Genomic DNA, 27294 nt, shown 5'->3' on the forward strand with positions numbered 1-27294 from the left:
AAATGAACTCCGTGCGTGCTTATGACGCTCCATGGATATCAATTGCCAGATATATCTACTCTGGCGGCTCCACCCCGTGTCCGATGCCCTGGTAACATATTATCGTAGGGCAAGCGGGAGGGGATTACAACCCCACCGTTTCATGAATGGAAATACCGTGGCGGGCGGGAATGATAACTATCATCTGAAGGTCGACGTTTGGACAAGTTCCTGCAGTGACCGCGGGGCAGACGGACCCATTCCACGAGTGATAGAGATCTTGGGGACATATCAATAAACTATTTCCAATTGGATTATTGGATATTCTGGATATCAGTTGCACGGCATTGTCTTTCCCTGCGAGCATAACATGTCAGGTAGTGTGCGTATTACCACCTAGTCGCACCGGTTTGGAGTGGCCTGGAGAGGGACTTCATGCATCCGCTGTCGGGAGAGGCAATCATAGCAATGAAAGACTGTTGAGTAGTTCACCTGCGTTGTCACACCCCCGGATCTATATCTGTAACGGGGCGTCTGTTTTGTTCCTTGAACAGGAATAAGATCCGGGAACCCAGGGCTTTGGGGAGATACAAGCCGACGTGGATGCTTGCTGATGTCCTGCACAATCAACCACGCTCCATCTGGATCTGCATCCGTGTCTACGTCCGCATCTGTCCCTGCGTCCGTGTCTCGGTTAGTGGCTATCTTCATCACTATCCGTTGCTGTCGTCGTCGCGCGAGGAGCGGAGCCCTGACTAAGCTGGGCCTTGGCATGGGCGGGCATCATGTGGCGGTGCAACGTTTCGTCTCATCGCGACCGACAGCCCTTTGGAAGCACAAGACTGCATGTTACCATCAGACTAATACAGGCGACTCCCCTTGCTGCTGTTTGATTTTAGCAAGCGCTCTGTTTCTCTCGTTCACCGCCGTTCCTTACGTTTCCCGTAACCCATCCATCGCTGAACCGAGGTATCTGCCCAAACCTGGAGCTGCTCATCCTCGAGATCTTCTTGATTCCTGTCCGCGATGACGCTGGTGTAACGCCCTGTGAACACCTTTTTCTTATTCTTTGACTATGGATGCATTTGCTTCTGCTTCCCCGGAACCACCAAGCCCGCCCAACAAGCGCCGGTCAAGTCGCCTATTTCGGAAATGCGAACGTTTCATCTGCGGCGCAGCAAAATACTTCCCGCTCGTGTTTGTTTACGGCCTCTCGACATGGGCCGTATGGATACAGGCAACAGTAGGCTTCGGATACTCCAAGAATAGCTGGATAGGTATATTGCTGTCCTGGCGATCAACGGCCTGAAATTGTTTTTGAAGATTCTAATCCCAAACAAATAGGGAGCACTAGCGCTATAATTGGTATATTTTTCTATATCTGTTTAGGTACCTCATATACCATCGCCGTGTTTACGGATCCCGGATCTCCGGTTAACGCTCGATCTTCGAATCGGTTGGGTCGACACGAATACACTCACCTCCCGACAACTGAGAACCTCCCGTACAGTGCGCTGACCGTTAGCTCCTCGGGCGGGAAAAGATACTGCAAAAAATGCCAGTGCCCCAAACCAGACAGAGCCCACCATTGTTCAACATGCAAGAGATGTGTTTTGAAAATGGATCACCACTGTCCGTGGTTGTCGACCTGTGTCGGTTTCTATAATTATAAGGCTTTCTTGTTGTTCTTAATATACACCTGCGTCTTTTGCTATGTATGTTTAGCAGTCTCGGCAACGTGGGTATGGAAGGAAATGTTAGCGGAGACGCGTTACGTCGAGCATGCTCTGCCGATCAATGTCATCCTTCTGGCAATAATCTCCGGGGTTGTTGGTCTAGTGTTGTCCGGCTTTACTGCCTGGCATATCAGCTTGGCAATGCGTGGGTTGACCACCATTGAATGTCTCGAGAAGACGAGATATCTTTCTCCACTGAGGAAGACCCTTGACAATCAGCGACGACAATTAGCATCCTACGATAGAAGTCGTGATGCTGGTATCGGTAACACCTTGCATAATTATGGGCAGCAGCTACTTGACATGCATGCCAATGCCATACCGGGTGTTACTAGGGAGGAGGAAGGAGAGGAGCGACCATCGCCTACTGTTCCGAGTCGGAGACCTCATCCTTCGCAGCTAGGCGACACATACGATCCAAATGAACATGTCAGCGATTACCGTTCCCCGGCCCAACAATCTCTGTATCGATCTTATGAGGAGCTGGAGCGACATAGAGAGCGAGACAGGTATGAAGAGTACTTGGATGAACAGGACTCAGAAAAATTGCCAAATGCTTTCGATCTCGGCTGGCGACGGAATTTGACTGATTTATTTGGCACAAACCCTCTTTTTTGGCTTCTGCCAGTTTTCAGCACCACCGGAGACGGCTGGCACTGGGAACCAAGTTCAAAGTGGTTGGAGGCGCGGCAGAGTATTGAAAATCGTCGCGCAAAACGATGGCAAGAGTTCCAATCACAGCAGCAGCAACAGCTACAAGAATCACACAGCCCATATTATGGAGAGTGGCATCCAGACGACGAGCGCTCAGGTACTTCTCACTTTTACGACGGTCCAGATGAGACTGGTCACTCTCCAGCCGGGGTCTCGATGAAGACTCTGGCACCGAGATCTCCCCGGCCCACGCCCGGCGATGATGACAGTGATACAGGCGGTGGTTCTGACCGCTATAGCACTAGCTCTGATGAGGATCGAGGGCTTCAAAATACAAATTCTAAATACGGTCTGGCATCTCACGACCTGGCTGGCCGTGTGAGGCGGAACGGAGATGAATGGCGTAATTGGGATTGATAATGCGTCGGCTCATTTCGTATAGGATGGTTGCGTTTCTTGCTGGTTCGGAATCAAGTCATCGGCTATGTTTATTTTTCATCTATATATTATACGAGGCGCTATTGCACGAACCTTAGCGGGTGGGCGTTTCTCGGTTGGGATAGTCTGTGATTTATATTAGGATTTGTGTGTACCATTAGATTTCGATGGATTCTTCTGTATATATAGGCCAACCGCTATCGAAAGTTTGAACACTAATACACGTGCATTTAGATAGAAAGCTCTATGGGGGCATTCATCACAAGAAAGTACTACCTAAGAAGAGAGATTAATGATTTGAAACACCTTTTACGGAAGAAGTTTGCTGGAATGCCAAAGTGTCCTTTCAGTGACTACCCTGTCGGCGTCAACATCACCAACCCGGAAAATCCCCACGATCTACTCCATAGCTTCAATTAAAGCCAACACACATCTTCGCATAGTCGTTGGCCTGATATTATTTATCCCTGGAACTAGGTTTCTCCTGATTCTAATTTGATACTGGACTGATTCATTCGCCCACTTATACCTACATACCGACGTACACACCCGCACTCACCATGGCGGTACCCGGTCCCACGCTCCGCCGCCTCATGAAAGAAGCTCAAGAGCTCTCCGAGTCCTCCTCCTCCCCATCACCATACTTCCACGCGCACCCCATCTCCGACTCCAACCTCCTCGACTGGCACTTCACCCTCGCCGGACCCCCGTCGCCCTCCCCCTACGCCAACGGCATCTATCACGGCCGCATCATCCTCTCCCCGCAGTACCCGCTCCGCCCGCCGTCGTTCCGATTTCTCACCCCCTCCGGCCGCTTCGAAGTTAACCGCGAGATATGCCTGAGTATTAGCGGACACCATGACGAGACATGGCAGCCCGCGTGGGGGATTCGCACAGCGCTGACGGCGATACGCAGCTTTATGGATGGGGATGCGAAGGGCCAGATTGGTGGGATTGAGGCGAGGGAGGAGGTGAGGAGGGATTGGGCGAGGAGGAGTCGGGAGTGGAGGTGTGAGGTGTGTCCTGGGAGGAAGACGAACGAGGAGGTTTTGAAGGCGTGGTGGGAGGTGTGCAAGAAGAAGGGCGTGGCGGTGGAGGAGCAGGAGGATAAGGCGGTGGGGAGCAATGGGGCGGAGAGGCTGCCGGATGGGTTGAGGGTGGTTTATCGCGATGAGTTGGGGAAGAGTGAGTCTCCGATGAGCTTGCGAGAGCGTGCGCAGGAGCATATGACGCTGGCGGACTCCTCGGGCGATGCTGGGACTGTGCAGGTGGAAATAGCATCTCGTGCTTCGATAATACCTGAAACTCATTCTACTCCTGCTCCGCCTGCGTCTTCTGCGACTACGAACGTTCGTGAACGCAGGTCAAGGCCACGAACCCAGGCATCTACAACTTCTACTACGAACATCACCGCCACCACTCAATCCACCGATGGTCCTTGGCTAGACAGAGCTATAGTTGCTGTCATAATCGCCCTGGCGCTGATGGTCCTGAAGAAGATATTCTACTCCGCTTCAAATGAAGAGCGATTCTAGCGCGGATATAATACCCATTGGTCGTACATAATCGGCCTGATTTCAGCGTTCGCAAAACCCTTCTATATCCAGACGAACAAAGACCTTACACGTGTTTTGTGATAGGAGTTACCGGCATATCTTGTTGGCTTTGATGCATATTCGTTTGGGAGTCACTACGATGTGGATCAATTTTTCCTGATTGTTTTGTACGGTGGGATTTATGGAATGCTTTAGGGTCATGCTAAAACATTACACGCAGTCGACGACACAATCATTGATTTTGGCGTTGATAGGACTAACTTTGAAGCAATTTCACTGAAGCTATGACTGAACATTCAGCCCCTGAGACCCCGTCTTACCTACAAAGTAACGTACTTCTATCTACGTACCTAATCCCATATATCGTTTCCCGAGCATATGACGAGCCCCGAAATCTACCAGCCAGACCCAGAGGTCTGTGTCATCCAAAATGAAACATAGAAGCACCCTAAGATTTGGAATCACAAGGAAATACAGCATCTGTCGAATAATCTATTCAAATTTACACATAAGGGTACAGTGACGGCGATTTTGACAAAGCATATCTCATAGAAGCGACATCCACGCGTATCAACCAGAGAAATTGGGAGGGGGCGTTCAAACTTCGAAATATAGCCTAGAGAGAATAGCACGCAGACCATGGATCTCAAACGGGGACCGCTTAATGGACTTGGATGAGAAGGGCCAGATGATAACTCTCTAGGGGTCTTTTTTGGGAGCTGTCGTCGAACAAATAATGAGTTGGACGACTCCAGAGGATATGAAAGGGGGTGAAAAAAAAAAAAAAGGAGAATAAACCAAATGAACCATTCTTTTCAGTTGACTGGAAGAAATAAAATAGAAGGAAAAAAAAAAAGAAAAAACTCCTCACTCCAGATTGCTCCCTAGCCGAGAATTTTCAAATTTCTTTTCGAGGTGGGGAACAAGGGGTGTGAAGACAGTCAGGGTGCTAATGGGTTCGGGAACCTAGGTATGTAGATTGAGAAGGCAGAAGTCCACAAGGAAAATTCCATCGCGAAGAAAGTAGATAACCCGTGAAGAAATGAAAGAAAAAGGAAAAGTCGAAACACGTATCCCGTTTTCCTCCTAGCTATGGTAACATTAAAACATTCCGAGATTCGGAGCTTGCATCACACACGTAAGTTGGCACAATCAAAGGGGAATTTTGAAAGATGGAGAATAGGCGCGAAAGAAGATTGACTGTTTGATAGATGGAAGGTGTGCTCCGAAAATCACAGATTTCAAGAAACGGTACATAGATAAGGAACACACAATTCATGTCTTCGGAAGCTGAGTAAAGGATGATTATGAGGAAGGAGAAATAGGATCGTCAGGGATGGCGGTCGCGAGGGGTCGGTAAGCGAGGCCTTTTCGGTCACAGGGCAGACTTTACGGTCATACTAGAGATATCTTGCTCTCGAGACTCTGGTAAATGGTTAAGAGTATTGGCTCTGGAACGATTAACGCCTCTAGGCCGCGTTGCGATATCCTCCGCGACGACCACCTCGAGTCTTAGAGCTGACGGTGCTCCAGCCTTCTTCATCTACAACCGGAGCACTTGGCTGCTGTGGTGCTGCAGGCTTTGGTGGACCACGGTTCCGGGGCCCTTGCTGGCCATGACCCTGACCGCGTCTTGGGCCTCCGGTTCTCCAGTTGTTATGGGCTCTACTGGGAGGCTGTGGGCGACTACCTTCCTTAGGAGTTTGGGGTTCTTCCGTAGGAGCAGCGGGAGTCGCTGAAGCTTCCTGAGGAGGCGCAGCTGCAGGTTCTCCATTTTCCGTCTCTTCCATCCGCTGGAGGATCTCAAAGTTGGACCCGCCTTGGGGAAGTTCGGAGCCACCTTCCTTCGAGCCATTGGCGCTCTCGGCAGCGACTTTAGCGGCGGCGGCTTGCTCCTTCGCTTTCTCCTTGGCTAACTCTTGCTCCTTTGCAATTCTTTCTTGTTCCTCTTTCTCGGCTTTAGCCTTTTCCTCAGCTTCTTTTTTCTTTTGCAGCCGTTTCTCTTCGATTTCCCGTTCCCTTGCAGCAGTGTCGATAGGTCGGGCACCGCCAAAAGGACTAGATTTAGAGTCACCAGCGGATGGAGAAATACTACTTTCAGTGTCGGGAACTGTTCTCTTCTGAAGGTTTAACTTAGGTCTCACAGCTAGAGCGGGAGCAGCCGGAGCAGTCGGAGAAGCGGCCGGAACAGCGGCTGGAGCAGGAGGCTGTGCAGGAGCGTCAGGCCGCATACGTGCTCTCCACTGGTTATCGAGCTCCGGAGCGGTGGGGGCTCTCTCGGGAGGTGGGCGTTCTTGGAACTCGCGTCGGGGAGGTCTCGAGCCATCTTGTGAGCGACCTTCGCCCCAAGCGGGTGAAGAGCGGCGGAGCTGTGGACCATCCTTGCTTCGCGGACGGCCGTCTTCCCTACCGGCTGGTGCAGCTGGAGGGAGAGGACCCTTGCGTTCCCAGGTGGAGAAGTCTCTCATCTTACCGTCTGCAGGTTCATATGGGCGGCGACCGCCGCGCTCGCTTCCGGCATCGGACGTAGCATCGAAACCACGAGGGGCGTATCCTGAACGATCAGGTCCCCTTCGTTGTGGGAGGTCAGGAAGTGGGCCTTTTCGGGACCAATCACTAAGATCTCTAGCATCATGGCGTTCCTTGGCTGTAAAGATGTCAGTAATGTTAAGAAGGGGGCGAGTTGGACGGATGGGTCGCCTTTGGAAGCGTACGTACGGGGTTCTGCGACGCTGACTCTGATGTTTCTTCCCTGAAGAGAAGTTCCTTGATATGTGAGAGCTTTCTTAAGGCCGTCGAGGGTTGCGAACTCGACATAGCCGAAGCCCTTTGGAGCCCTTGTCAATTTGTCTTCCACAATACGGACACTGGTCACTTCACAGGCCTCGAAAAGTTCCGAGATATCAGCTTGGCTAGCGTCGAATGACAAATTGCCAATGTGGGCCGTATATGGAGGTTGAGTTGGTAAAGGAAGCTCCTCTCTTGCGTATCCGCGATCTATCAAAGGAGCATTAGCCCGAGGCCCGACACGACTTGTACAAGGTTTCATACCTCCATGATCGAAGCCGCCAAACGAGGTTGGGGGACCACCGTAAGTGCGACGTTCAGGTCCATAACCAGAACGAGGTTCGGTGGACGCTACGTATGATTAGCAAAAAAAAAAAAGAGCGTTCTGGATTGATATCCAACATAGGTGCGGGAGAGCCTGCACGTACCTAAGCAAGGACGATTTGTTAGCATGAGGCCGGACCACAGCTAGACGAAACAGACGGAATACAACTCACATGGAAGGGGAAGATCATCCATCTCGTCGGCCCACGAGCCATAGTCTACCCATCTGTCAGAGCCATAGAGCAAAGCCGATGTTCGGTTGTGCGGGACTCACTCTCATCTGCCAAGAAGGCCCCTACGGACATCTTCTGGGCTTTGGATTTTGGCGGCGCTGGAATCGGAACGGTTAGCCACGTTTCATAAGTAGGAGAGCCGATCGCATTGTCGGGCTAGCGAGGCACAATGCAATGTGAAGTCGGAGACTTTTTTTTTTTTTTTTCCAACGCACCCATGATTGCAGTGTGTGGCAGCGAAACGCGCAACGGGATCCGCGCGTTTCTGACGAAGCTGGAAAGGGCTGAAAGATGGATAATCTTTCAGTGGGCGCAATGATCGATCGGGGACGAGCGCTCTGTGGGATAGAGCGACGGGGAGGGTGGATGGCTGTTGGTCGTGGTGTGGTGGTGGAGGAGGTGGAAATTGTGTCTTTGGAATTTTGGGAGGACAAATTTTAGTTGATGACGCTAATTTGGGAATCTCGACTAGCTCGCGCTATTATTAAGACTGTGGCGCACCAAAGCCACCGAGATGGCACTTTTTCCTTCTTCGACGACGGCCAAGAAAAAGCACGAAAATGAAAATAAATCGAGGAGAATCAAACCAGCAGCAGAACACAGCATTGTAACGAACTACGGAGGATACAGCACTGCCAGTGATGTTCAATTGGAACTACATATGTGTGTGTGTGTGTGTGTGTGTGTGTGTGTGTATAGTGTGGACGGAATACTCTGTAGTTTTATCACTCCCTGACGATCCCGCTGGCACCCAGCAAACCCCGATGCAACATCAGATCGGAGGGTCCTCGCTGCTGGGAGTTAGTTAGCCAGCTGCTCTGTGACGTGGCGAAAGATGCATGTGCAATGATACAAGATAAAGGGCTGGAGCCAAGCAGATGAAGGTCATACATAACCAAGAGCTATAGCAAGGAAGGGAATTTCCCTCCCCCCTCCACACGCGCTGTGCCAGACCTGCCAGACCTCCCCAGACCTCCCAGAGCGGCGTGAGCAGCCAAGTCCTTCCTGATTCCTGTGCCAGCCAATTGCCGCGGAAATGCGGAAACGTCCAAAATGCGCCTTTGTCGGCTGCTGACTAAGAACTCAATTATAATCACGTGATACGAGAGTTTTTGCAGTCTTTTTTGGGGCTGCGGCGTCTCGTCGCTTGTTCCTCTCCCGGTGAGCCTGGTGAGAATCCCGCAGCGAAGACTTCCAAGTACTCCGTACCTGCGTGTGGAATGCAGTCCCGCCGGAAGCTGATAGATAAGCACTGACCATGAGTGGCACGCCGGGCTCCAATGGCTCCCATAGTCCCGGGCTATTCATCCCGGCGGTCAAAATCGGTGCTGTGACCGGTCCGTGATATCTCACGCTTTTCTCTCTGCTGAATGGGGAGTTTCTCAACCAGCCGAAATCGACTGCTAAATCTGTGCAGGTACCGCTGGTCTACTATATGGCGCCACCTCTGGTGTCTTGAAATTACATCGCCATCCAGTCATCCACTCGATATCAACCGGAGTCCACTGGTTTGCCTTTGGGACCTCGTTTTGGTGTATGTTCAAAACCAGCTGGGGGGGTTAAACCTAACCTCTTGGCTGTCCTATGCTCACACCGCGGATTTCCTAGGGTTAAGAAGCAACATACTGAGGATTCAATTCGAAGAGAATCCCACTTCGAAGGAGCGCGCGTACGCGAGTGCTGTTGCCGGAGGTGTCTCGGGCGGTGCCGTAACATGGGCTATTCGTATGTACTAAGCCTCATCTTCAGTGACCAGGAGGACGCTTTGATCTCTGATCTCACATCGTACAGACCGGCGTTTCATCCCCGGCATGGTGGTTTTTTCCCTTTTAGGCTACCTGGGGCAGCTATCTTATAACGTTGCCGATAGATGGCACACCCAGATAGCAGGGCTCCCCAAAAAATCATTGGCAGATCGTGTTGCCGAGTCAAAATGGATGCCCATCAAAGTATTAACAGATGAAAAGTACAAGGCCATGTTGAACGAAAAATTGCTCGGTGTGGAAGTGGAGATTGCTTTGATCGATGATCGGATCAGGGAGCTCCGTGAGTCCCAATTATCTGACAAGCAATAGTTGAGCATGTCCTAGCCGTCTGCCTAAGCAGAATGGAGTGTGGACCTTATCGAAATATGGGTTTCTGATGCGGGCCTGAAATGAAGCGCATTGTGCCATGGCCTCTGCAGTGGAGCTGCCCATACATATCCCCAGAGCGGCCCGAAGTGTATAATATTGAAATTTAATCAACAACTGGACTATCTATGCACACACGTATGTATATGTATGTATGTATGAGTCAACCTTTTTCAAGTTTTTTTCATGTCATTCCTGCGAGAATCTAAATTATGTGATTTTTTTCAAGGAAGCTTGATATTAATTGAGCACACGCTGAAAACTACTGGAAGCATTATTTGAACCTCAGACCGCACCTGTCTTAAGAGAATCATCGACAAATGTTCGAGCAGCACGCCCCAGGCACACACCGGTAAACCCGGTTGCGATGTCCGACACAAATGCAAAGAAGAACTCTACCAACTTTGCACAACAATATAGGTAAAATCCGCAGAACAAGAAGAAAGCATTTGAAATACCTCCAGATTCCCCAAGCCTCTCATCCAAAAAAGTATCAGTGTCTCCAAATGCTTTATGTGAAGCAGAACGTTGTCACACACGGGTCGTTGCAGCGACAAACCTTCTGAGTGCCACTACTGAGGCAGTCTTTTTCATTATAGCCACTAGGACAAAGCTTACAACCGGGCCATTTCTCATTGGTAGCAGCGGTAGGGCAAGTAGGCATCGGTGCCGCCGAGTCTGTCGTTGGTGTCGCGGTCATCTCGCTCTCTGGGGTTGACGAGGGCATAGCGGAGGATGTGGAAGAGGTTGATGGTGGTGACTCCGAGTTCGTTGCCAATGCGAACCCCAAGACAGTAGGCGGGCACATGGTGTTGGCTCCGGGAGATTGAATGATGAGCGTGTTACCATCTTGGGTGTATGTGCAGGGCTCACCTCCTCCCCCTGGAGTCGGAGTAGAGGTGGCCATATGTGTGTCGGTGGTCGCAGCCGATCCTGCATCCTGCCTGGCTTCTAGGCCGACATTCACGACTCTGGGAAAAATGCTAGGGCTGAGCGACGTCGGCCGTGCCTGTTGAAACACATCCGATATTGCCGGAGAGCGTAAACTTTTTGGACGATACTCTTCTTGCGGGTTTAGGGGGACTCCCGACGGCTGGATCGCCAATCCGTCTACAAAGGCCCCCAAAAACACAAAAGAAATGAGGTAGCGGGCCATGTTGACCCCCTAAATATATCGTGGAGGAATGGTGGAAGCAATATGTGGAATGACTGGAAAAGAACGATACCACAGCCAGAAAAACCTTTTCTATCACGCGACAGAAGACAGGATCTTTGCGAGCCTTTTAAAAGCCACCAGCACACCCTATTGCGATACTCTTGCTAGGGATGAGCAAACGACGTGAAAATCGAAAAGGGGAAAATGGTCGTTGCTGCAGCGGCGTCATTTCCACATTTGGATATGTCGGTTCAATATCCTCATTTATGGTCACCTACTCATTGAGAACCCTGTCCTTGCAACGGAGCACTCCGCTGCTAACCTGACGCAATGAGTTCTGTTGCTAGGAACGCGGAGGACCAGTCGTGGTGACCGACGCCGCCTGCGTGGAAAAGTAGAGTTTTCCCTCTCCCCAGGTTGGGGTCACATATATCAATACGGTCACAGGTCCTGCTGGCTTTTTTTCATGTTTGGGGCAATGTGGTGTCCGGACTCCAGAGCATTTCTAGGGGAAGCGCGGACGGGCACCGAGCCCGGGATCCTTCGTCTCGACTGCGAAGGTCATTGAGGGCTGGGTTTAGGCATAGATTTGTTTTAATTCAGGGAGCCGTCCGGATACTGGCTGTCTTGAGAGCTTCTCTTGTTGTCTTGAAAATTGTTGTCGGGGAGGGCTATCACCAATATCTTTGCCGTATTTGCCGTAATAGCTGGCTGTTATTACCACTTATTAGCTACATGATTGTTGGTACCGGTTTTTGTCGGGCGTTGGGTTTATTATCTCTTTCTACGGAGTAGCTAAGTGTCTTTTCGATTAACCATGTACCCCGTATGTGGGCGGTACGGAGTGGGTGCCTTTCTTTGGATAGCGTTCTGGGCCCCAAATCCTCAAGGGTCCGTGCGTGTTCTGGATGATTGGCTTGCTATTGAGCAGGGATTCATCATAAGCTTAACTACCATACCAGTTTAGTATTGGGCCGAAGTCCTATGATCCTGTCCGAATTCTCCGTACGGAGTACTCCGTAGAGAGTAGAGTATGTACGGAGTACTTCGTACACCGTGTTGTATACTATACTTGGTTGCCGCATCTCTCCAGGATCCGATGTGCAGAATTCTCTATATTTCCAGGTGAACAACGAAGCTTGAAATACCAGGCAAAACTGACACTTTTCTGTTAGAAGCCTGTGCGCTCCCACTTTGGCATCCAACTTCGATAGCGGATACTTCAAAACTATGCACTAGCTTCTGTAAAATTTCTCCGTCTTCAACACCGATAGAAATCTCCCCTGAATACAGCTTCAAAAAAAAAAAAAAAAAAAATCGAAAACCAGCGCTCCCTACACCAACTGAAATCAGAGATATCAACAAGAAGCTGGGTAATGCCCGCAGCCTAAGCCCCATTTGCGCACCATCTGCCATAATCCCATCACTGAGAACTGGTTGTCATGTATGAAACTGATGTAAAGATTGTTGAGACTCAGACCCAAGTGATGGTATGCGAAGAATTGCAAGGCCAGCTGCCCATCCAGAAGGCCTTTGGCGGGGCCGAGGATGAAGGCTAGAGGTTCACTTTACTAAGTATCTTAGACTTTGCAGGAGAGATGGAGCGGCATGAATGATAATGAAAGACAAGCTATCAGTACCAAACTCTGGAATCTGTTGGGCTTTTTCTGCATTGGAAACACTGTTTGGTCCAATAACAAGATGAAGGAAACTATACGTACCAAGGGGTGGCAATTGGAGATTAGAGGCGAAGCCAGCGAATGTGCCAAAACACACATGCTCACATAGCTCACAGATATACGGAGTACAAATAGGCTCCATAATCATCCAGGGTAGTAATTACCCTGCCATGGATAGGTATCCAGCTATCTGTGCAAGTCTTTGGAAAAGCCAACATTGTCAATATTTTGTATATAGATAGTTTTTGTGGTCAATTTTATCAGGAGGATTTTATGGTGCCTTTGGTAAATGCACTTGTATGATCCATGGCAGCGGAGGGCCTCGGCGGGTCTCGGTTGTTAGCAAGGGCGGAAGACCCGCACTGGGGCCGCACGCTAATATTTGCTGGTACACTGAGAGGCATCACAGCTTTCAAAATAGCCCATCCCTGCCATACCTTTGCTTAGAGAGGGAGGCGTTGAGCTTTGCGTTATTCAAACCCCAACATACCTCATGGTTAACGAGTTATCCTTTTTCTTTTTCTTGTTTTCTTCGTTTTTTCTTTTTTTTTTTTTTTTTTTTTTTTTTTTTTTTTTTTTTTTTCCCCAATAATCGGGTTAAGTATCAAGGCAATGAAAGGACATTATAGACTATACAGGGGAAAAATAATTAGCTCTCATGGCACAGAATACTTTCATACTTCTGTTGTCGCCTGATTTTCTCTCCTCCGCTTTCCTCTATCATTGTGAGCTTTCACCGGAAGTTGCATAATGATCTTGAGCGCACTACTTTGTATTGCCCGAATTTGATTCTGGTTACGCAATTCAGCCCTCACACTCCCAGGCAATGGCACACTGCAAAAAACCTCTTTATGCTCGGGGCAAATGAATGTTCATACAAAATAATCCATATGACTGCCAACAGAGCCCCGCTGTAGCTTCTAGTTAACCCAACATCATTGTTATGAAACGCTCTGAGTGCATCATAGCCATTGGTCCGGCCGGGCTGGGGTGCAACTCCGAAGCCAATAATGTTGCGCCATTGCAGTCGATGGTGGAAGACCGCGCTGGACCGGATAATTTTTTTATTGCTCGAGTTCAGACGTTTCTTGCCACTTTGACAACAAAAGGCCAGCAATGAGAAACTGTCTCAAGTCGAGATGTAAGGCTTTTTAAAGTCGGTTTCCTGCTCCTTATGCGTCGTCCAAGATAGTTGGCGAAGAAAGTACCTGGACGCCCTGGGTCGTTTGTGAGAAACAGGAGGCTGCTTTCTTAGTTCACTGACAATCTTCGAGTTGATGATCTTGTCTGGTAGCGGCAATTGTGCCGCTCAAGTTAATATTCCGGCGCTGCAACGGCCTGCTGATAAATTCGCCTGGCAAACATTGGGGACGCGGGGCTCTGAGAGAACTCAAGAGTTACCTCGGATCTGTCAATAACTCCATACTTAACACCCATAAATAGACATTTTGGAGAACAATGCGGTTCCTGTTTTACAGGTGCAGAGTGCATATGCAGCCCATGGCTTGATCTGCGGTAGGACAAAGCGTGGCTCTTGACGTGTGCATGCTCCGTGCTCCGTAAATGTCCTCCAAAGCAGTTCGCTGACGGCAGCAGGTTTTGATGGCGCCACACCCCCTTGCTAACCTATCGGATGGTTAGTGGCTCAGCAGCGGAACGGATGAACCAGTTAATCCCGGTGTGCCAAGCGTCCCGACCGGAAGCTGGCGAACTATCTGGCCCCTTGGCAAGGATGGCCTTCCCAGAAGCACGATCCAAATCCTTCCTGCGGGTAGGACGCTTCCTGGAAACCCGCTTTCCCTCCAGCTCTCCCGATCCGGGTCGCTCTCACGTTTGATACTGGACGACGGCTTTCAAGAATGAAACCCCGCCGTCTATTACTTCTTCGCGTGATCTATCGAGCTGCTGGTATGTTCCCGTTCCCTCCGTCGATCTCCGAGTGCTCTCCTGGTAAAAGCTTCGATGCTCGTATCGGTGATTCAGGGCACTCAATGTCATTGCGGAGTCACAGGCTGACTTGAAGCTTCCCAGGCTCGGGGCCTCTTTGCTAACCTCGATGCCATGTTCTTCTCGACTCGTCGAATGCACTGACCCCTTTCGCACCCCCTTGGGCGCTCGCGAGTCGAAATGGCTATCTCTCTAAGTCCGACTTCGGTATTTGTGACGATCTTTCTCCTCTACATATCCACCTTTGTGCTCTTCGCGATAATCCGATTTGGCACCGGCATCTCGATCCAGCGCATAGGCTACTTCTCCCTACGTCGTATCGCCTACTCCCCCCGGGAAGGAATCCACATCAGCATCCGCGGTCTTGGATTGTCTCTGCATTGGCCTACGTTTGCACAGCCAACTTATGTCAGCATCCGTGTCAAAGAACTATCAGTGACTGTCGATCCGAATGTTTTGCGTGGCGGAAAAAATGCTGCGGTCGGCTCAAAGGACAAAACGTCGGATTCGGTCACTGTGAGTGACGAAGATGATTCCGCGAACGAGGCAACTAAGCAATCGGTGTTCCGCCGTGGCACCCCGACCGAAAAGGCCTACTCTAGAATGTGGAAAGCTTTGACTACGGCGAAAGAAGCAATAAAGTGGCTGCATAGAAGAATACATCTGTGGTCCCTGGTCGATGTGACCGCGACGGACACCACTCTGCGGATTGTGAAAGCTGGAGAGATTCAAGTTGGAGGTATTACGGTGGCTGTTGATACAAGACGGAATGTGATGGAGCGTGGGAGATTATTCCGCCACAAGAAAGATCCATCTGGCGATCAGCAACCCGCAGAGTGGATGTTCAACATAAAGAATGTGCTTCTTGCACTGGAAGGTCAGGAGCCAGAGGAAATTGTGGACAATTTTGGGCTTAACATCCATGGCCTGCTCCACAAGGGCATAGAAGGTTTGAGGGACGTTTCAGTTTCGGTCAAGGTCGGAAGGCTACACGTTCCATACGATGATCTGGTCTCCTTCACACGCCGAATACCAAGGCCGGAAACGCCTTTGCGGATGCATAAATTGAACTATGCGGACGATGGAATATCCTTTGCTGATATCGTTGAGGAACTGGATCATCCTGGAACTCGGGAAGCGGCAATCGTTCAAACAGTGGCGGAATCCCGCCAGTTTTTAGCTTCCATGCTTCGTGGTATCCAGGAAATCCAACTTGCTCTGAGCTTCTTCCGGTTTTCTCATGTCGTACAGCGGCTTTCGAAGGGAAAGAAACCTCAGTATTTAAACATCGTCACGCATGAGGTCGGCGTTGATTTCCACCGGATGGACCCCAATGACCCAGCGCACAGGATGTACTTCCAGAGGAACGATATCGCCCACCAGGCTCTGGTAGCTGCGATTTCATCGTCCGTTTCCCTCGATGACAACACAAACGACCGTGATAAAATAATGTACATCCCAATGGCAACAGCGACAATCAAAACGACACTGCCGTCCAAGACAGTCTCGGTTTCGGAAAGGCACGATGCCGCTGAACGCAATACAAACGTGCTCTTTGCCAATTTTGTCGTAACTTCGCCGTCTGTGGACCTGGAACCAGGGAAGTTGGCCCAGATAATAAGCTTACTTCAAAGAAGGAACGTCACTCGTAGAACGAGGAAGAAGGACAAACATCTTTTGATTTCTCGTCTTTTACCAAAAGCCTCGATCAAATTATCAGTCCACGAGCCGGTTCTTCGATTTGTTCTTCCTGTTTCTGCACCCTCTAAACAACATGACTATAACCTACTCGTCTCCTCAATATCTTCAATATCCCTGGACATTGAATCGTCTCATTCGGCTGAAGAAGGAATTCAATATTCATTGGCCTCAGTGTACAGGGTAGCATCCCATATGCTATACTACCAGACAGTTTCAGGGGTTAAACATCATCTTATATCTACCGAATCCTTGGAAGTCAAGCTTCATCTGAACGCGACAACGGAGCTGTGTGTGGTAGCTTCTGGAAATTTAAACACCTTCTCCGTTCACCTCGTGAGCGGTGAAGTTACCAAGGGCGTCCACCAGGTGATTGAACAGTTTCATGATCATGTTCAGCCAACTAAATTACCGCCAGCCATGGATTCAAATTCGCCCAGCCTCTTAAGACGGCTCCCGCCATGGTTATTACAATTTCAGTTTGAGATACTGGGCCTGGTCGTTGAGGTTGCTGGAACCGACGATACAATCCGGCCAGCTACCCGAGGAATTGTTTTACAGGTTGGTGGATGTTCAGCCCACTATGAAGCCCAAAAGGTGGAGCCGAACAAACGAGTAGCCCGAAGGCGAACCCCAAGCCATTCAGCCATATCCGATGATCCTACGTTTAGATTTACCTCTACATCACCATCTCGCAAGTCATACAATGGCCCGGCAGACGGTAGACGTCTTGCAATCCATGTCCGAAGCCTCGAAGGCTTCGTCATGGAATCCGCAGATTATATGGAAACAGAATCTTTTCTATCTGTTCCCCGTTTTGAGGTTGCTCTCAGCACCACGAGCGACCTACAAGGGCCGATATTCCACATAAACTCAATTGTGCACGAAATTTTCCTAAAACATTCTCTTTATCGATACTACGCCATCGGAATTGCCTTTATGGTTCTTCAAGATACCTTTTTCAACAAATCAGCGAAGAAGGCCCCGTCGACGGGGCAAGGCAGCAAAAGCCCTGAGTCACTCGGTGTTCCACCTCTCTCCAGAACCGAACTGGTCACTATTGATTTCAAGGCACCTTTGATTGAAGTGAAGCTGGCGATGCCTATGGACCCTGCAATGATGGTGCAGGTATATGGATTGGCGGCTGGTCGTCACAGGTGGTCACCTCCGTTCATTCGTGCGCACCTTGTTCGCCTTCATGCGGAGGCCCCGAAACTGAAAGGCGTATGGGCACGAATCGTGAGCGTAAAAAATATGCGTGTTGGGTTCAGAGAAAGTCGAACCAAACAAGCGGAGTCGATAGCCGATGCCAAGGGATACGATATATCGACTGATTTCATCCGTCTCGCCGTACCCCACCATATGATTATGCACCGTGTTTTTGATAACTTCATCAACACTACCAAAGCTATTCAACAACTTAATCATCGCTTTAAAACAAGGACCAACGAGTACGTTCTGGAAAAAAATCCCGAAGGCCCGAAACATGTCCCGCGGATATCATTGCGAAGCAGAGTACTGTTGTTCGAGCTAGAAGACGATGCATTTGAATGGAAACTTTCAACCATCTATCGGCTTGGCCTCTTAGAGCAAAAGCAGCGGTTGTCTCGCGATGAGGCTTTTATGATGAAAGTGAGAAAGGTTGAGGAGTGTCAGCACCGCCATGCATCTTCTCGGTTGCGTACGCAATCGGCGCTCCCTGTCTCTCACAAATCGCCGGCGGCATCTCGCAAGAGTGGCGAAACTCAACGCAGCAAAAGCGCAGATCGTCACGACCGCTCCCGGTCAACCTCCAGAGGTAGACGTGCGAAGCGGAAAGTTAGATATGACCCTGACGCTATTCGTAACTTTACGGATTGTTGCAAAATTGCCCTCGACGATGCGTGGGTTCGGCTTCGCCAGCATGACGCACGTTCCTGGAGAACCAGGATCGATAGCTCTATACGCTTCCAAAACACAGCAATTAAGGAGATCAGAGCTCTCTTTGCTGGTGCCGATGAGCCGCCGGAAGGCATGCAGGATGATGAATCGATATTGGCTATACCTAACCGGCCGGGTTTGCTGGCTGTTACGATTAGTGACGTCCATCTCGTTCTCGATAGGCCCTCATTCCCAATAAACTCCTACGCCGAATATATCAACAAAATCGGTAAAGGAATGCCTATGGACATGAAATACTCCTTGTTGATACCCATGAGCATCCATCTAGATATGGGAGAAGCAAGGGCAAACCTTAGAGATTATCCTCTTGACCTATTACATATTCCCGCCTTACGTTCCGGTCAACCGGCTCGCCTCGCCTGTTGGTCTGTTAGTGGAGACTTCGTGATCGCAGAGGAGTTTCGTGACCACGAATCGTCCAGACGCGTTATGGTCAATATTGTGCCACCAACGATTACTCCTGATGGGGTCTCTCATCCTGGCTTCTCAATTGACGTTCGCCGAACCGTATCGCCTGTCAAGACGTATTCTGACCCGAAAATCGAGATTAATACAAGCCTTCCGACAAGTATATCTTGGGGAATGTCTTACCAGCCCGTTATTCAAGATATGATGAAGATCATTGAAGGATTTTCAAAACCAGAGATCGACCCCTCTGAGCGCGTCGGATTCTGGGATAAAATCAGGCTCAGCTTTCATTCTAGGATAAATGTAATGTGGAAAGGAGATGGGGACGTTCACCTCCGACTCAAAGGTACGTGCAGCTTCATATTTATACTCGATATCTTTTCTTACCTTCATCTCAGGTTCTCGCGATCCTTACGTGGTGACCGGCTTCGGCGCCGGCTTTGTGATGTGCTGGCGTAAGGACGTACAGTGGGAGATACATACGAGAGATGACCCCAAAGAGTTTATGACTGTCACCAGCGGGGAGTATGTCCTGGCCGTTCCAGATTACAGCCACCAAGCACGTCATTCCTATGAGTCAATCACGTTGGACAAGGATACGGCCTCGACCAAAAGTAGCTTGAGACATGAACCTATATTCAAAAAAGTAATTATGAAGCTTTCGGGAAATGTGAGATGGCTTGCAGGTTTGGTTTTTGAGCAAACCGTCCACGGCACGCAGGAACGCTCGTTTGACTTCCGACCACATTATGACGTTGTCTTAAGGAACCCTAAGTATCTCAGTGCGGAAAGGTTAAAGGTATTTTCATTCCCAGACGAAGTTTCATAGTTGATTTGAAACTAACTCTTGCTCCTTTCAGGACTACGACGCCTATCGTGGATTTCGCAGTAACCATATTCACCTTTCCGTCGCTGTCGTGGCTCCGGTCTCGAGAGTTTGGTCCGTGTCAAACCGGGAACCATCCGCAAGCTACAATACGGTTCATCTAACCCCTAGGTTTTTCACCCACTTCTTCAATTGGTGGTCCTTGTTTTCAGGAGTCATGTCCTTGCCTGTCCGCCAGGGTCCTCTCTGGCCAGGATTAACGAAGACCAGCAAAAAGTTCAGTCGCCATCTTGGGACCGTCAAATACAACCTCTTCCTTTCACCTCTATTTGTCTCTCACATTTACAAACATAAGGACGCCGAAGACTATAATGAAGATGTCGTTTTTGCTACGGGAATTAAAGCCCGTCTCGAAAGCTTCATGTTAGATCTCCATCAGCGACGGGAGCAAGTCAAGACGCAGGTAAAAGGACGATTGAAGCAAACCAAGGCGAGTATGATGAAAATCAATCGTGCGCAGTTGGATTTTATATCAGCGGATTTCAGAGCTGTTTCAGCCAGTATTGGCGGTACCAATCTAGAGGATGTCCAGCAACCCGACGATGATATCCTATCCACCTTCCAGCAACCAGTCCCACCTGCTGACCTTTCTCGGTTTACCATCCCGGATCATGACTTAAATTGGGTAGATATGGATGACTTCGTCGAGCTTGATTGGATATTACCCTCTGAATCCAATCCCAAGACCAAGATTCTTCCACTCGCATATTCTCCGCGATTCTCGTATTTCCGTCAAACGGATCACCGGGAAGTTGGCCCGGAGGAGACAGGCTATAGCCGTTTCGGTGACGAACCTACTCACTACTGTGTCATGTCGCAAGATAATGATCCACGCACGGTTCAAATGGATCTAATTAGAGAGCGTCTCCATGTACTCGGTGCGCAAATTGATGCTCATGCGCGATTGGTTGGAGAACATGAACTCCAACTTGTTCGTGAGGGCACAGTAGACGAAGGAACTAGAAGTCAGTACGAGTTATTCCTAAAACAAGGTGAATCGCTCCAAACAAGAAGGGAATTCCTTCGACATGGACTTGGACGACTTGAGGAACAGGTTTCAAATGCTAGAGGAGCCAATGGAACACATAGCAGAAATCCGGATCCAGACCCGTCCGTTGACGTTAAAGAGCTGAAAGAAGATATTGGTGCCCAGATGCTTTACGCGTCTCCAGATGATGCATTTGTCACCGACTTTGACAACCGTTTTATTATCCACAACATCCAATTGAAGTGGAATAATTCTTTACGAAATATTGTTCTTCGGTACATCCACCAAAATAGCCAACGCCGAGGTTTCGTTTACTACATGTCTCGTCGTGCCGTCAATTTCATCCTAGATATTGTTGAAGAGCAAGGCAAATCCAAACTGCAGCCGATGGGTAGCCGGCGCCAGTCTTCCGGTCATATACCGGACCAAGCGAGCCAAGATAAAGATGACGAGGTGACGGTGGAAGCTCGAATTGAACAGTTGCTCAATGATGCGAAGCGGTATGTCAATGCGGATGATTCAACGAACTCCCACGGCAAGCAAGAGGAACCTAAGAAGCAGGAAGAAATCGCTCCTGAGTTTAATGCCCACAACAGCTACCATGTCAGATTGATTGCTCCGCAGATTCAGCTCCAGAGCGAGAAGAACAAAAAAACTGTTGCGCTTGTGACTGCTAAGGGCATGCAGTTGAAAGTAATTTCAATCCGGGACAAACGACGAGAATCAGATGATGTTAGCGGCCTCGTGCAGCGCCGATTCACTTTGGATATGGATAGCGCTCAATTTTTCGTTGCGACCCAAAAGACGTTCTCCAGCCATGCCCATATATACTGCGGAAACAGATATGGAAACCCTCCCGGAGCAGCCTGGCCCCCATGGGTATCCCTAGAGTCCATGTTTGAATTCGACCGCGATCCGTCTGGGCTGTCCCGCATTATCCAGAAAACGTCTGCCAGCCTTCGATATGACAAATACAACACCTTACGTCTAAAGTACAATGAGAAGGTTGCTAAAGGAGACGGTGAACGGGTTTGCGATTCGATTGCCAATGAGAACAGGATTGATCAAATTTCGATCAATTTTCCACAGGTCCGAGCAATCTGCGATTCGTCTCAGTATTATTCGATGTATGTCATTGTACTGGACCTTCTACTTTACAGCGAGCCGTTAGAGCAAGGTCGAAATGAACGGTTGGAGAAGATAATGTTGGCTTCAGACTTTAGCGATCTCAGAGGCGCTCCCGAAATGGTCAACAAACTTCAACAGCGAATAAGGCACCTCGAAGATATTAAAAATCTCTTCCAAATACAGTCAAAGTACCTAGATGCCCAGGGGTGGAAGGATCGCTTGGCGGTGGAAAAGGATTTGGCAACCTGCGAAGATGAACTATTCTTTATTATGAAGGCTATTACTACTTCACAGCGGAAGAATGAGGAGCGTACAAAACATCATTCTAGCGGTCTTTTGAGGTGGACGCTGTCAGCATCGGAAATCGTGTGGCACTTAATGAGGGAGCATGGGGAGCCGCTTGTTGAATTCCAATTAAGGAACGCTGCCTATGAGCGAACGGATAATATAGACGGGTCGAATCACAACGCGATTGAAATCCAACGTATCTACGGACTTAACCTTCTCTCCAGTGCGATATATCCGCAGATGATTGTGCCATATCTGGATGAACAGCGTCAAAATCCTCAAAAGGAGGACGATAGGATGCTGAAAGTTAATTGGTACATGCTCGAAGCTATTGGTGGAATTCCAATATTGGATGACTTCGAGGTGACCCTATTCCCGCTGAAGGTTCAATTGGAGCGAGAGTTGGGGCAGAAGCTGTTTGAATACATTTTCCCAGGAGTTGGCTCAAATGCCTTTGAAAACGGGGGGTTCTCCCCCTTCATGATCAAGAAAATGGACCCGCTTGAGGATGATGATGAGGAGGATAGCGATGATAATGCCGAGTTGCCTACGCCAGGAGCAAGCACTGGTAGTGGATCGGCCGATGACTCGCAGAGCTCTTACCCCGGCGCCATTGAAATGAGGCTGAAGCCCACACTTACATTGCAAGACACTACTCGGTCGAAATCTCCGGCTCGAAGGCCAAAGATACCTGGATTTACCCACATAAGCAAGGATGCTGTGAAGCAGAAAGCTGGAGCCGCGGGAGATCGATCCCGATCTGCGACACGAACTCCGCCGTTGAGCCGCCTTCCAGTAAAGAAAAACTCTGTTGACAGCCTGCGACTGCTTGGGAGATCCCAAACCGGAGGGGCTTTAACGGTGCAATCGACAACTTCTGTGAACGATGACAAGCACAGGAGGTTCGCCCTATCTCGATCCTCGACAAGAGCTTTTAACAAGTCCGACGGCCAAGTCGATGACGTCTCGCATATGATGTCAAGGGCATCAAATTACATGATCTTAACACATGTAAAGATCAACGATGTTGTCCTCTGTTTAAGCTATAAAGGAAGAGGCGAACGCAATATCGAAGACGTTCACGATTTTGTGTTCAGACTACCAGTTCTAGAATACCGCAATAAGACTTGGTCTAACCTTGACCTTGCATTGCGTCTGAAGAAGGATGCCATCAAAGCTCTCATTTCGCATGCCCCTGCAATCCTCGGCAACAAATTTTCACATAACCGGCCAAATAAGCAGCAACAAATGCGGCTTCGGGAACTCGCCAGCTCGAAGCAAGTCTTCGCTTCAGATAGCATCTCGAACGTCTGTCCCTCAGACGGGTCAAACAGCATCGTCAGCCGCAGCTCCACCGAGCAGTCTGAATCACCTCGTCGGTCATTTCAGTCAAACGCTTCGCCGTTTTCCGGTGCAAAATCTATTATTTCCGGCTTTCATTCAACCGGGCCCTCAATGCCTATCCATGACTCCCGTTCTGCGAGGAGTTTGAACATGGATGCTTGCGACGATGTAAATCCCCCACCACCTTAATTTCATTTGAATAGATAGATAAAGCTAACATATCTCTAGTCTTGGAGTTTCCAAGATGAACTCACGCGTCGACGGACGGGCGGTGACGATTACGAAGTCGAGAAAAAAGACCAGAAACCCCAGAAGTAAGCTGATCTCGAAGACTCTTACTTGCTTGGCCTAGCACTGATTATATAGTAGAACTCGTCTACGCAAAAAGTCTCTCACTCAACTGCGTCGCAAGTTCTTGGGGGCTCCAGATTAGAGCTTGCCCATTATCTTTCCACTGGTGTCCTTAACATCTCTCCGTTATATCCTGACAGAGCTCATGTCCTTCACTCGACCCGATACCAATACCGTTGTTGAACCCATTTCCCCACAAGCTCACACTGTAACGGGTTCTACCTCCCCATCTTGTACTTGTCCTCTGCTAACCCTCATCCCCACACTTCTTCTCTACATATGCAACCCAAATTTCATATTTTCCCATCTGTGCGCAAATTTTACGCGTACAAAATACACACAAAGCATCTAGATGGGTCGTTGGCTGGTTGGCTCTCTGTTTTGACCTCGGCTGCATTTTGGCGTTGGGGCAAGCGAGCATACAGGAAGCATTTAGTTCTCGTTTTGGCTTTCCCCGTTGTGCGTTTCCTTATCTCACCCGATATTCGATTTAATCGTTCGTGATTTGGCTTCTCGTTGCCCCCTTAAACTCCCCTGCTGCTGTGCAGATGCTTTGTTCAGTACATAGTGACTTTCCCCGCGATATAAGCATATATGTACATAGGCCGGTATATACAGGCGCAGAATGGAGCCTATTAGAGACCATTCTGTCGCGTGGGTCTTGACAGAGATCGGTTGATTTTCTTACGTGACAGCACTGAAGCTTGTCAGTGTCGATATACAAAGTAAAAATCTTTTGATCTTATACTGGTGCTCTTTATTGATCTTGATGGGCGTTCGGGGGCTCAATCACTTGTTTGAAACAGTGAAATACAAATTTTGTCAGATTGTTATCTGCTATTAATAAATAGTTCCGTCCTCACCCACGACAGGACATGGTACGCCAACTTTGACCACCCATTAATCTCATCCATCCCCATCAACCTACCACGATGTACTGTGCTCCACAGATCCTGCCACCTATGGCCGCTACGATGGAGTATGGAACAAGGATGGAGAATTTCATCATTCGTTAACTGGCACAGTCACCTTCTTGTGAGCCTCAAGAGCGATTTGAATTGAACCCAGGCCCCAGGTAAGCACCGGTTCTGGGGCTACTTGTATTTGCCCTCCGCCAGCGCCCGGCGCAGAAAGTCCTCATAAATCCAGCTGCTCACTCCGTTGAGTCTGATATTAGCCGCCGAACCCGTTAGTGCCCACACCACTTTCTGCGCCCCGGCGACGCTGCGGCAAATCCCCATGGTCTCCTCTGATCCTATCGTGTCAGATGTACCGACAATTTGCCGTTCCTTGAATGTGTCTAGATCCTAGGTTTTTGCGTGTATTCTTGTGTGAAGTGGCTGATCCCCCCTCCCTTTCTAGTTAATCGACATGCTCAGCAAGCAGATTGTGCTCAAGGCGCAGGCATCTGAAGGAGCATAATGAGTATCCCGGTGATAATTGCATGCAATCGACCAACATCACCTGTATATACGGGAAAGGAAGATGTTATGAACTCGTAAGGGTGTGGTTTCGGACTTGAACCTGAGTGCCAATGCATGTTATGATCGCCGATCGCGGCTGTATCGGGCATCGAACTTGCCCGGTGGACTGTGGCATCGTGGAGGGCCTGTCAGGAGAGCTTAGTGGGTCCTAACCAGATATTGTTCCCTCTTTTTTGCTCAGCAGGTTAGTGTTCCGGTCTAACAGAGCTCATAGAGCTTAGTGTAGGATGTATTATTTGTTATCCTATGCCGGACCACTTGTGTGTCCCATCCACGTATCTAATCTAATATGATGTTAAAAGGTATAAAGAGAACACGTAGTTGGATATCATCTACGCTGTGCTAGGGATCGCGTGAAAACGGGATATGCTGTACTCTGTATATATAAATAGCATAATGAATAAAATAGCATTGAAACCTACTCTTCTGGTTTGACCTCTTGGTCTGGGGCCAATACCCCTGAATTTGCTGCATCAGCAGTCGGTGGAACCGTATCCTCAGATCCTCCGTTTCCACCACCACCACCACCACCACCACCTTCAAGATCCACATGCCGCGTGCCGGGTTTATGAAAGGGGATCATAGATTGCAGCCTTCCTGATACGGAGATAAATCTTGTAATTGGCGTGGGTGCGGTGATATCATCGGTGAACGGTTCGCCTTGGACGTTACCCATGGCCCAAGCTGCTTTTTCACGGCGAAGGTCAGTTTGGACCCATGGGATGGTAATGATGGTCCATAGACCGGCCCATACGAAGGGGAGAGACCATCCGAGCTAGACGACTTTTGTCAGCATCCCTTTGCTTATGGGAGTGGGTGTTTGTAACTTAGGGAGGAAGCTATACGGTATAGGCAACGTCTCGGGGTGTGGTAAAAATTAAGATGGTGGTGATGGTGGCCCAGATGATAGAACCTCCGCCCCAGAAACAGTTCATTTCGAAGAGCATTTGTCGAAAGTAGGGACTTGCTAGGTATCGATCGCGAAGCGCACGTCGGTACTTCTGCCCTCCGGCACCGTCAACAGCAACGATGTCTTCTATCAGGACGTATAACGCAGTGGGCATGACGTAGCCCTTTGGGGTGGAGGATATGCGAAACGGCGCCTGGTAGCCTCTTGCTCGGAGAAAATCAAGGGTAAGGTGAACAGCACCGAAGTAGTACATGACTGTTGGGAGAGGCATGGCGAGGAGTCGAACTGATGATATCGGAAGCCAGTTAGCACCTGACAGCTATGGCACTACTGCATCGGGACAAATGCTTACTATACGGTTCTTCTTGTACGGTGCCGCTAGATAAAATAACAATGGGTCAACTCCGTTCATTTCGGCCAACATGGGGAAAACATTTTTTGTTTGGTATTCAACATACACTATCAATTCAACTGCCAGGATGAGCCATACCACGGTGAAATTGATTTGAAAGAAGTCGAGCTAGCAAAATATATTAGCTCTCTTCCTCCAGAGCATTGCACACACCTCTCTCTCCCCCCCGAGCGTGGGAGCTGCATTACCCATGATCGGCGCGCATTCAAGGGTCTGACAACAGAGTCTTTCTTGAACAATGTCCAGAATCGATAAAAGTATTCTGCAACAGACACCCCTCCCAACGCAGCTGTGCTGATGGTAAATACTAGCATGTCAAGCAGCATGGGTCAGCTAACCGTCCAATTGAAGACTTCAACCGCGGCCAACGAACCTAGATTATGGGACAAGTCCGTGCAATACCACAAGGTAAAATATAGAATCAACGGCTGGGCAAGCGTGTCGACAACAAACAGAGTCCAGAAGAAAGTAATGGATTTTTTGCGGTCCCTCAGGGAGTACGGCAGCTGGGGTGGAACTGGAACGGGAGGAACCATGGGTTTGCTATCGAAAACGAGTATATAATAGGAAAAGGGATTGTATCTATGTACAGGATATAGAGATCATGCCTATTCACACAAATTGTCCCCCGAGTAGAAACCAAAAGAAGCGACTGTGGGACGGACGGAATGCTTCAGAGTATGTGGAAACGGGTTCAAGCGGGTCGCAATTGGAAGGGTAGCCAGATCTGGAAAAGTTCAATGGTATGCAGCAGCTGACTGCAGACATCTGCCGGCATTTTGGGCCCTATATGATGCGTGGTCCGGCGGGTGGCGAACGATGCTCAGCGCGGACG

The 27294-nt window shown here is 49.3% G+C and overlaps 8 protein-coding genes across 8 annotated transcripts; 5 read left to right on the forward strand and 3 right to left on the reverse strand.

The window, feature by feature from the left end:
• The first annotated feature begins 988 nt into the window (after window positions 1–988).
• CIMG_09490 (palmitoyltransferase pfa3) lies at window positions 989–3024 on the forward strand. Its single transcript, XM_001239868.2, has 2 exons — window positions 989–1256; window positions 1324–3024. Exons 1-2 carry the CDS (start codon window positions 1055–1057, stop codon window positions 2784–2786), a joined length of 1665 nt encoding a protein of 554 aa, XP_001239869.1. The 5' UTR covers window positions 989–1054; the 3' UTR covers window positions 2787–3024.
• Window positions 3025–3083: 59 nt separating this feature from the next.
• On the forward strand, window positions 3084–4662 carry CIMG_09491 (ubiquitin conjugating enzyme). Its single transcript, XM_001239869.2, has one exon. The coding sequence runs from the start codon at window positions 3368–3370 to the stop codon at window positions 4340–4342; it is 975 nt and encodes a 324-aa protein (XP_001239870.1). The 5' UTR covers window positions 3084–3367; the 3' UTR covers window positions 4343–4662.
• A 162-nt stretch (window positions 4663–4824) lies between these two features.
• On the reverse strand, window positions 4825–8089 carry CIMG_09493 (translation initiation factor 4B). The gene is made up of 6 exons (XM_001239871.2): window positions 7923–8089; window positions 7749–7805; window positions 7648–7692; window positions 7415–7501; window positions 7082–7360; window positions 4825–7010 (listed from the first exon to the last, which is right to left on the reverse strand). Exons 1-6 carry the CDS (start codon window positions 7924–7926, stop codon window positions 5833–5835), a joined length of 1650 nt encoding a protein of 549 aa, XP_001239872.1. The 5' UTR covers window positions 7927–8089; the 3' UTR covers window positions 4825–5832.
• Window positions 8090–8877: 788 nt separating this feature from the next.
• On the forward strand, window positions 8878–10065 carry CIMG_09494 (uncharacterized protein). The gene is made up of 4 exons (XM_001239872.2): window positions 8878–9044; window positions 9125–9241; window positions 9316–9432; window positions 9499–10065. The coding sequence occupies exons 1-4, from the start codon at window positions 8966–8968 to the stop codon at window positions 9780–9782; spliced, it is 597 nt and encodes a 198-aa protein (XP_001239873.2). The 5' UTR covers window positions 8878–8965; the 3' UTR covers window positions 9783–10065.
• Window positions 10066–10128: 63 nt separating this feature from the next.
• Window positions 10129–11757, reverse strand: CIMG_09495 (uncharacterized protein). Its single transcript, XM_001239873.2, has one exon. It carries the CDS (start codon window positions 10993–10995, stop codon window positions 10351–10353), a length of 645 nt encoding a protein of 214 aa, XP_001239874.1. The 5' UTR covers window positions 10996–11757; the 3' UTR covers window positions 10129–10350.
• Window positions 11758–14237: 2480 nt separating this feature from the next.
• Window positions 14238–14537, forward strand: CIMG_13613 (uncharacterized protein; the record flags this gene model as incomplete). The annotated part of the gene is made up of 2 exons (XM_001239874.1): window positions 14238–14252; window positions 14316–14537. 2 exons carry the CDS (start codon window positions 14238–14240, stop codon window positions 14535–14537), a joined length of 237 nt encoding a protein of 78 aa, XP_001239875.1.
• Window positions 14538–14801: 264 nt separating this feature from the next.
• On the forward strand, window positions 14802–23782 carry CIMG_09497 (uncharacterized protein; the record flags this gene model as incomplete). The annotated part of the gene is made up of 5 exons (XM_001239875.2): window positions 14802–19014; window positions 19067–19467; window positions 19529–23470; window positions 23531–23616; window positions 23672–23782. 5 exons carry the CDS (start codon window positions 14802–14804, stop codon window positions 23733–23735), a joined length of 8706 nt encoding a protein of 2901 aa, XP_001239876.2. The 3' UTR covers window positions 23736–23782.
• A 1687-nt stretch (window positions 23783–25469) lies between these two features.
• On the reverse strand, window positions 25470–27261 carry CIMG_09498 (uncharacterized protein). Its single transcript, XM_001239876.2, has 6 exons — window positions 26833–27261; window positions 26648–26766; window positions 26506–26567; window positions 26400–26425; window positions 25983–26332; window positions 25470–25912 (listed from the first exon to the last, which is right to left on the reverse strand). Exons 1-6 carry the CDS (start codon window positions 26993–26995, stop codon window positions 25556–25558), a joined length of 1077 nt encoding a protein of 358 aa, XP_001239877.2. The 5' UTR covers window positions 26996–27261; the 3' UTR covers window positions 25470–25555.
• Between the last annotated feature and the right edge of the window lie 33 nt (window positions 27262–27294).

The sequence above is a fragment of the Coccidioides immitis genome, assembly GCF_000149335.2.
Source record: "Coccidioides immitis RS genomic scaffold supercont3.5, whole genome shotgun sequence".
NCBI classification, from domain to species: Eukaryota; Fungi; Ascomycota; class Eurotiomycetes; order Onygenales; family Onygenaceae; genus Coccidioides; species Coccidioides immitis.

Excerpts from the sequence above, each read along its gene's own strand:
- CIMG_09490 (XM_001239868.2), top strand. The coding sequence starts at position 1,055 with ATGGATGCATTTGCTTCTGCTTCCCCGGAACCACCAAGCCCGCCCAAC. Across the intron at positions 1,257-1,323 it reads CTCCAAGAATAGCTGGATAG|GGAGCACTAGCGCTATAATT; the intron begins GTATATTGCTGT and ends CCAAACAAATAG.
- CIMG_09491 (XM_001239869.2), top strand. The coding sequence starts at position 3,368 with ATGGCGGTACCCGGTCCCACGCTCCGCCGCCTCATGAAAGAAGCTCAA.
- CIMG_09493 (XM_001239871.2), bottom strand. Across the intron at positions 7,693-7,748 it reads GGCCTTCTTGGCAGATGAGA|ACTATGGCTCGTGGGCCGAC; the intron begins GTGAGTCCCGCA and ends ACAGATGGGTAG. Across the intron at positions 7,011-7,081 it reads AGTCAGCGTCGCAGAACCCC|CCAAGGAACGCCATGATGCT; the intron begins GTACGTACGCTT and ends ACATCTTTACAG.
- CIMG_09494 (XM_001239872.2), top strand. The coding sequence starts at position 8,966 with ATGAGTGGCACGCCGGGCTCCAATGGCTCCCATAGTCCCGGGCTATTC. Across the intron at positions 9,242-9,315 it reads CTTTGGGACCTCGTTTTGGT|GGTTAAGAAGCAACATACTG; the intron begins GTATGTTCAAAA and ends CGGATTTCCTAG. Across the intron at positions 9,433-9,498 it reads TGCCGTAACATGGGCTATTC|ACCGGCGTTTCATCCCCGGC; the intron begins GTATGTACTAAG and ends CACATCGTACAG.
- CIMG_09495 (XM_001239873.2), bottom strand. The coding sequence starts at position 10,995 with ATGGCCCGCTACCTCATTTCTTTTGTGTTTTTGGGGGCCTTTGTAGAC.
- CIMG_09498 (XM_001239876.2), bottom strand. The coding sequence starts at position 26,995 with ATGGTTCCTCCCGTTCCAGTTCCACCCCAGCTGCCGTACTCCCTGAGG. Across the intron at positions 26,426-26,505 it reads CTGGCAGTTGAATTGATAGT|CGGCACCGTACAAGAAGAAC; the intron begins GTATGTTGAATA and ends TATTTTATCTAG. Across the intron at positions 26,333-26,399 it reads CGTACAAGAAGAACCGTATA|TTCGACTCCTCGCCATGCCT; the intron begins GTAAGCATTTGT and ends CGATATCATCAG.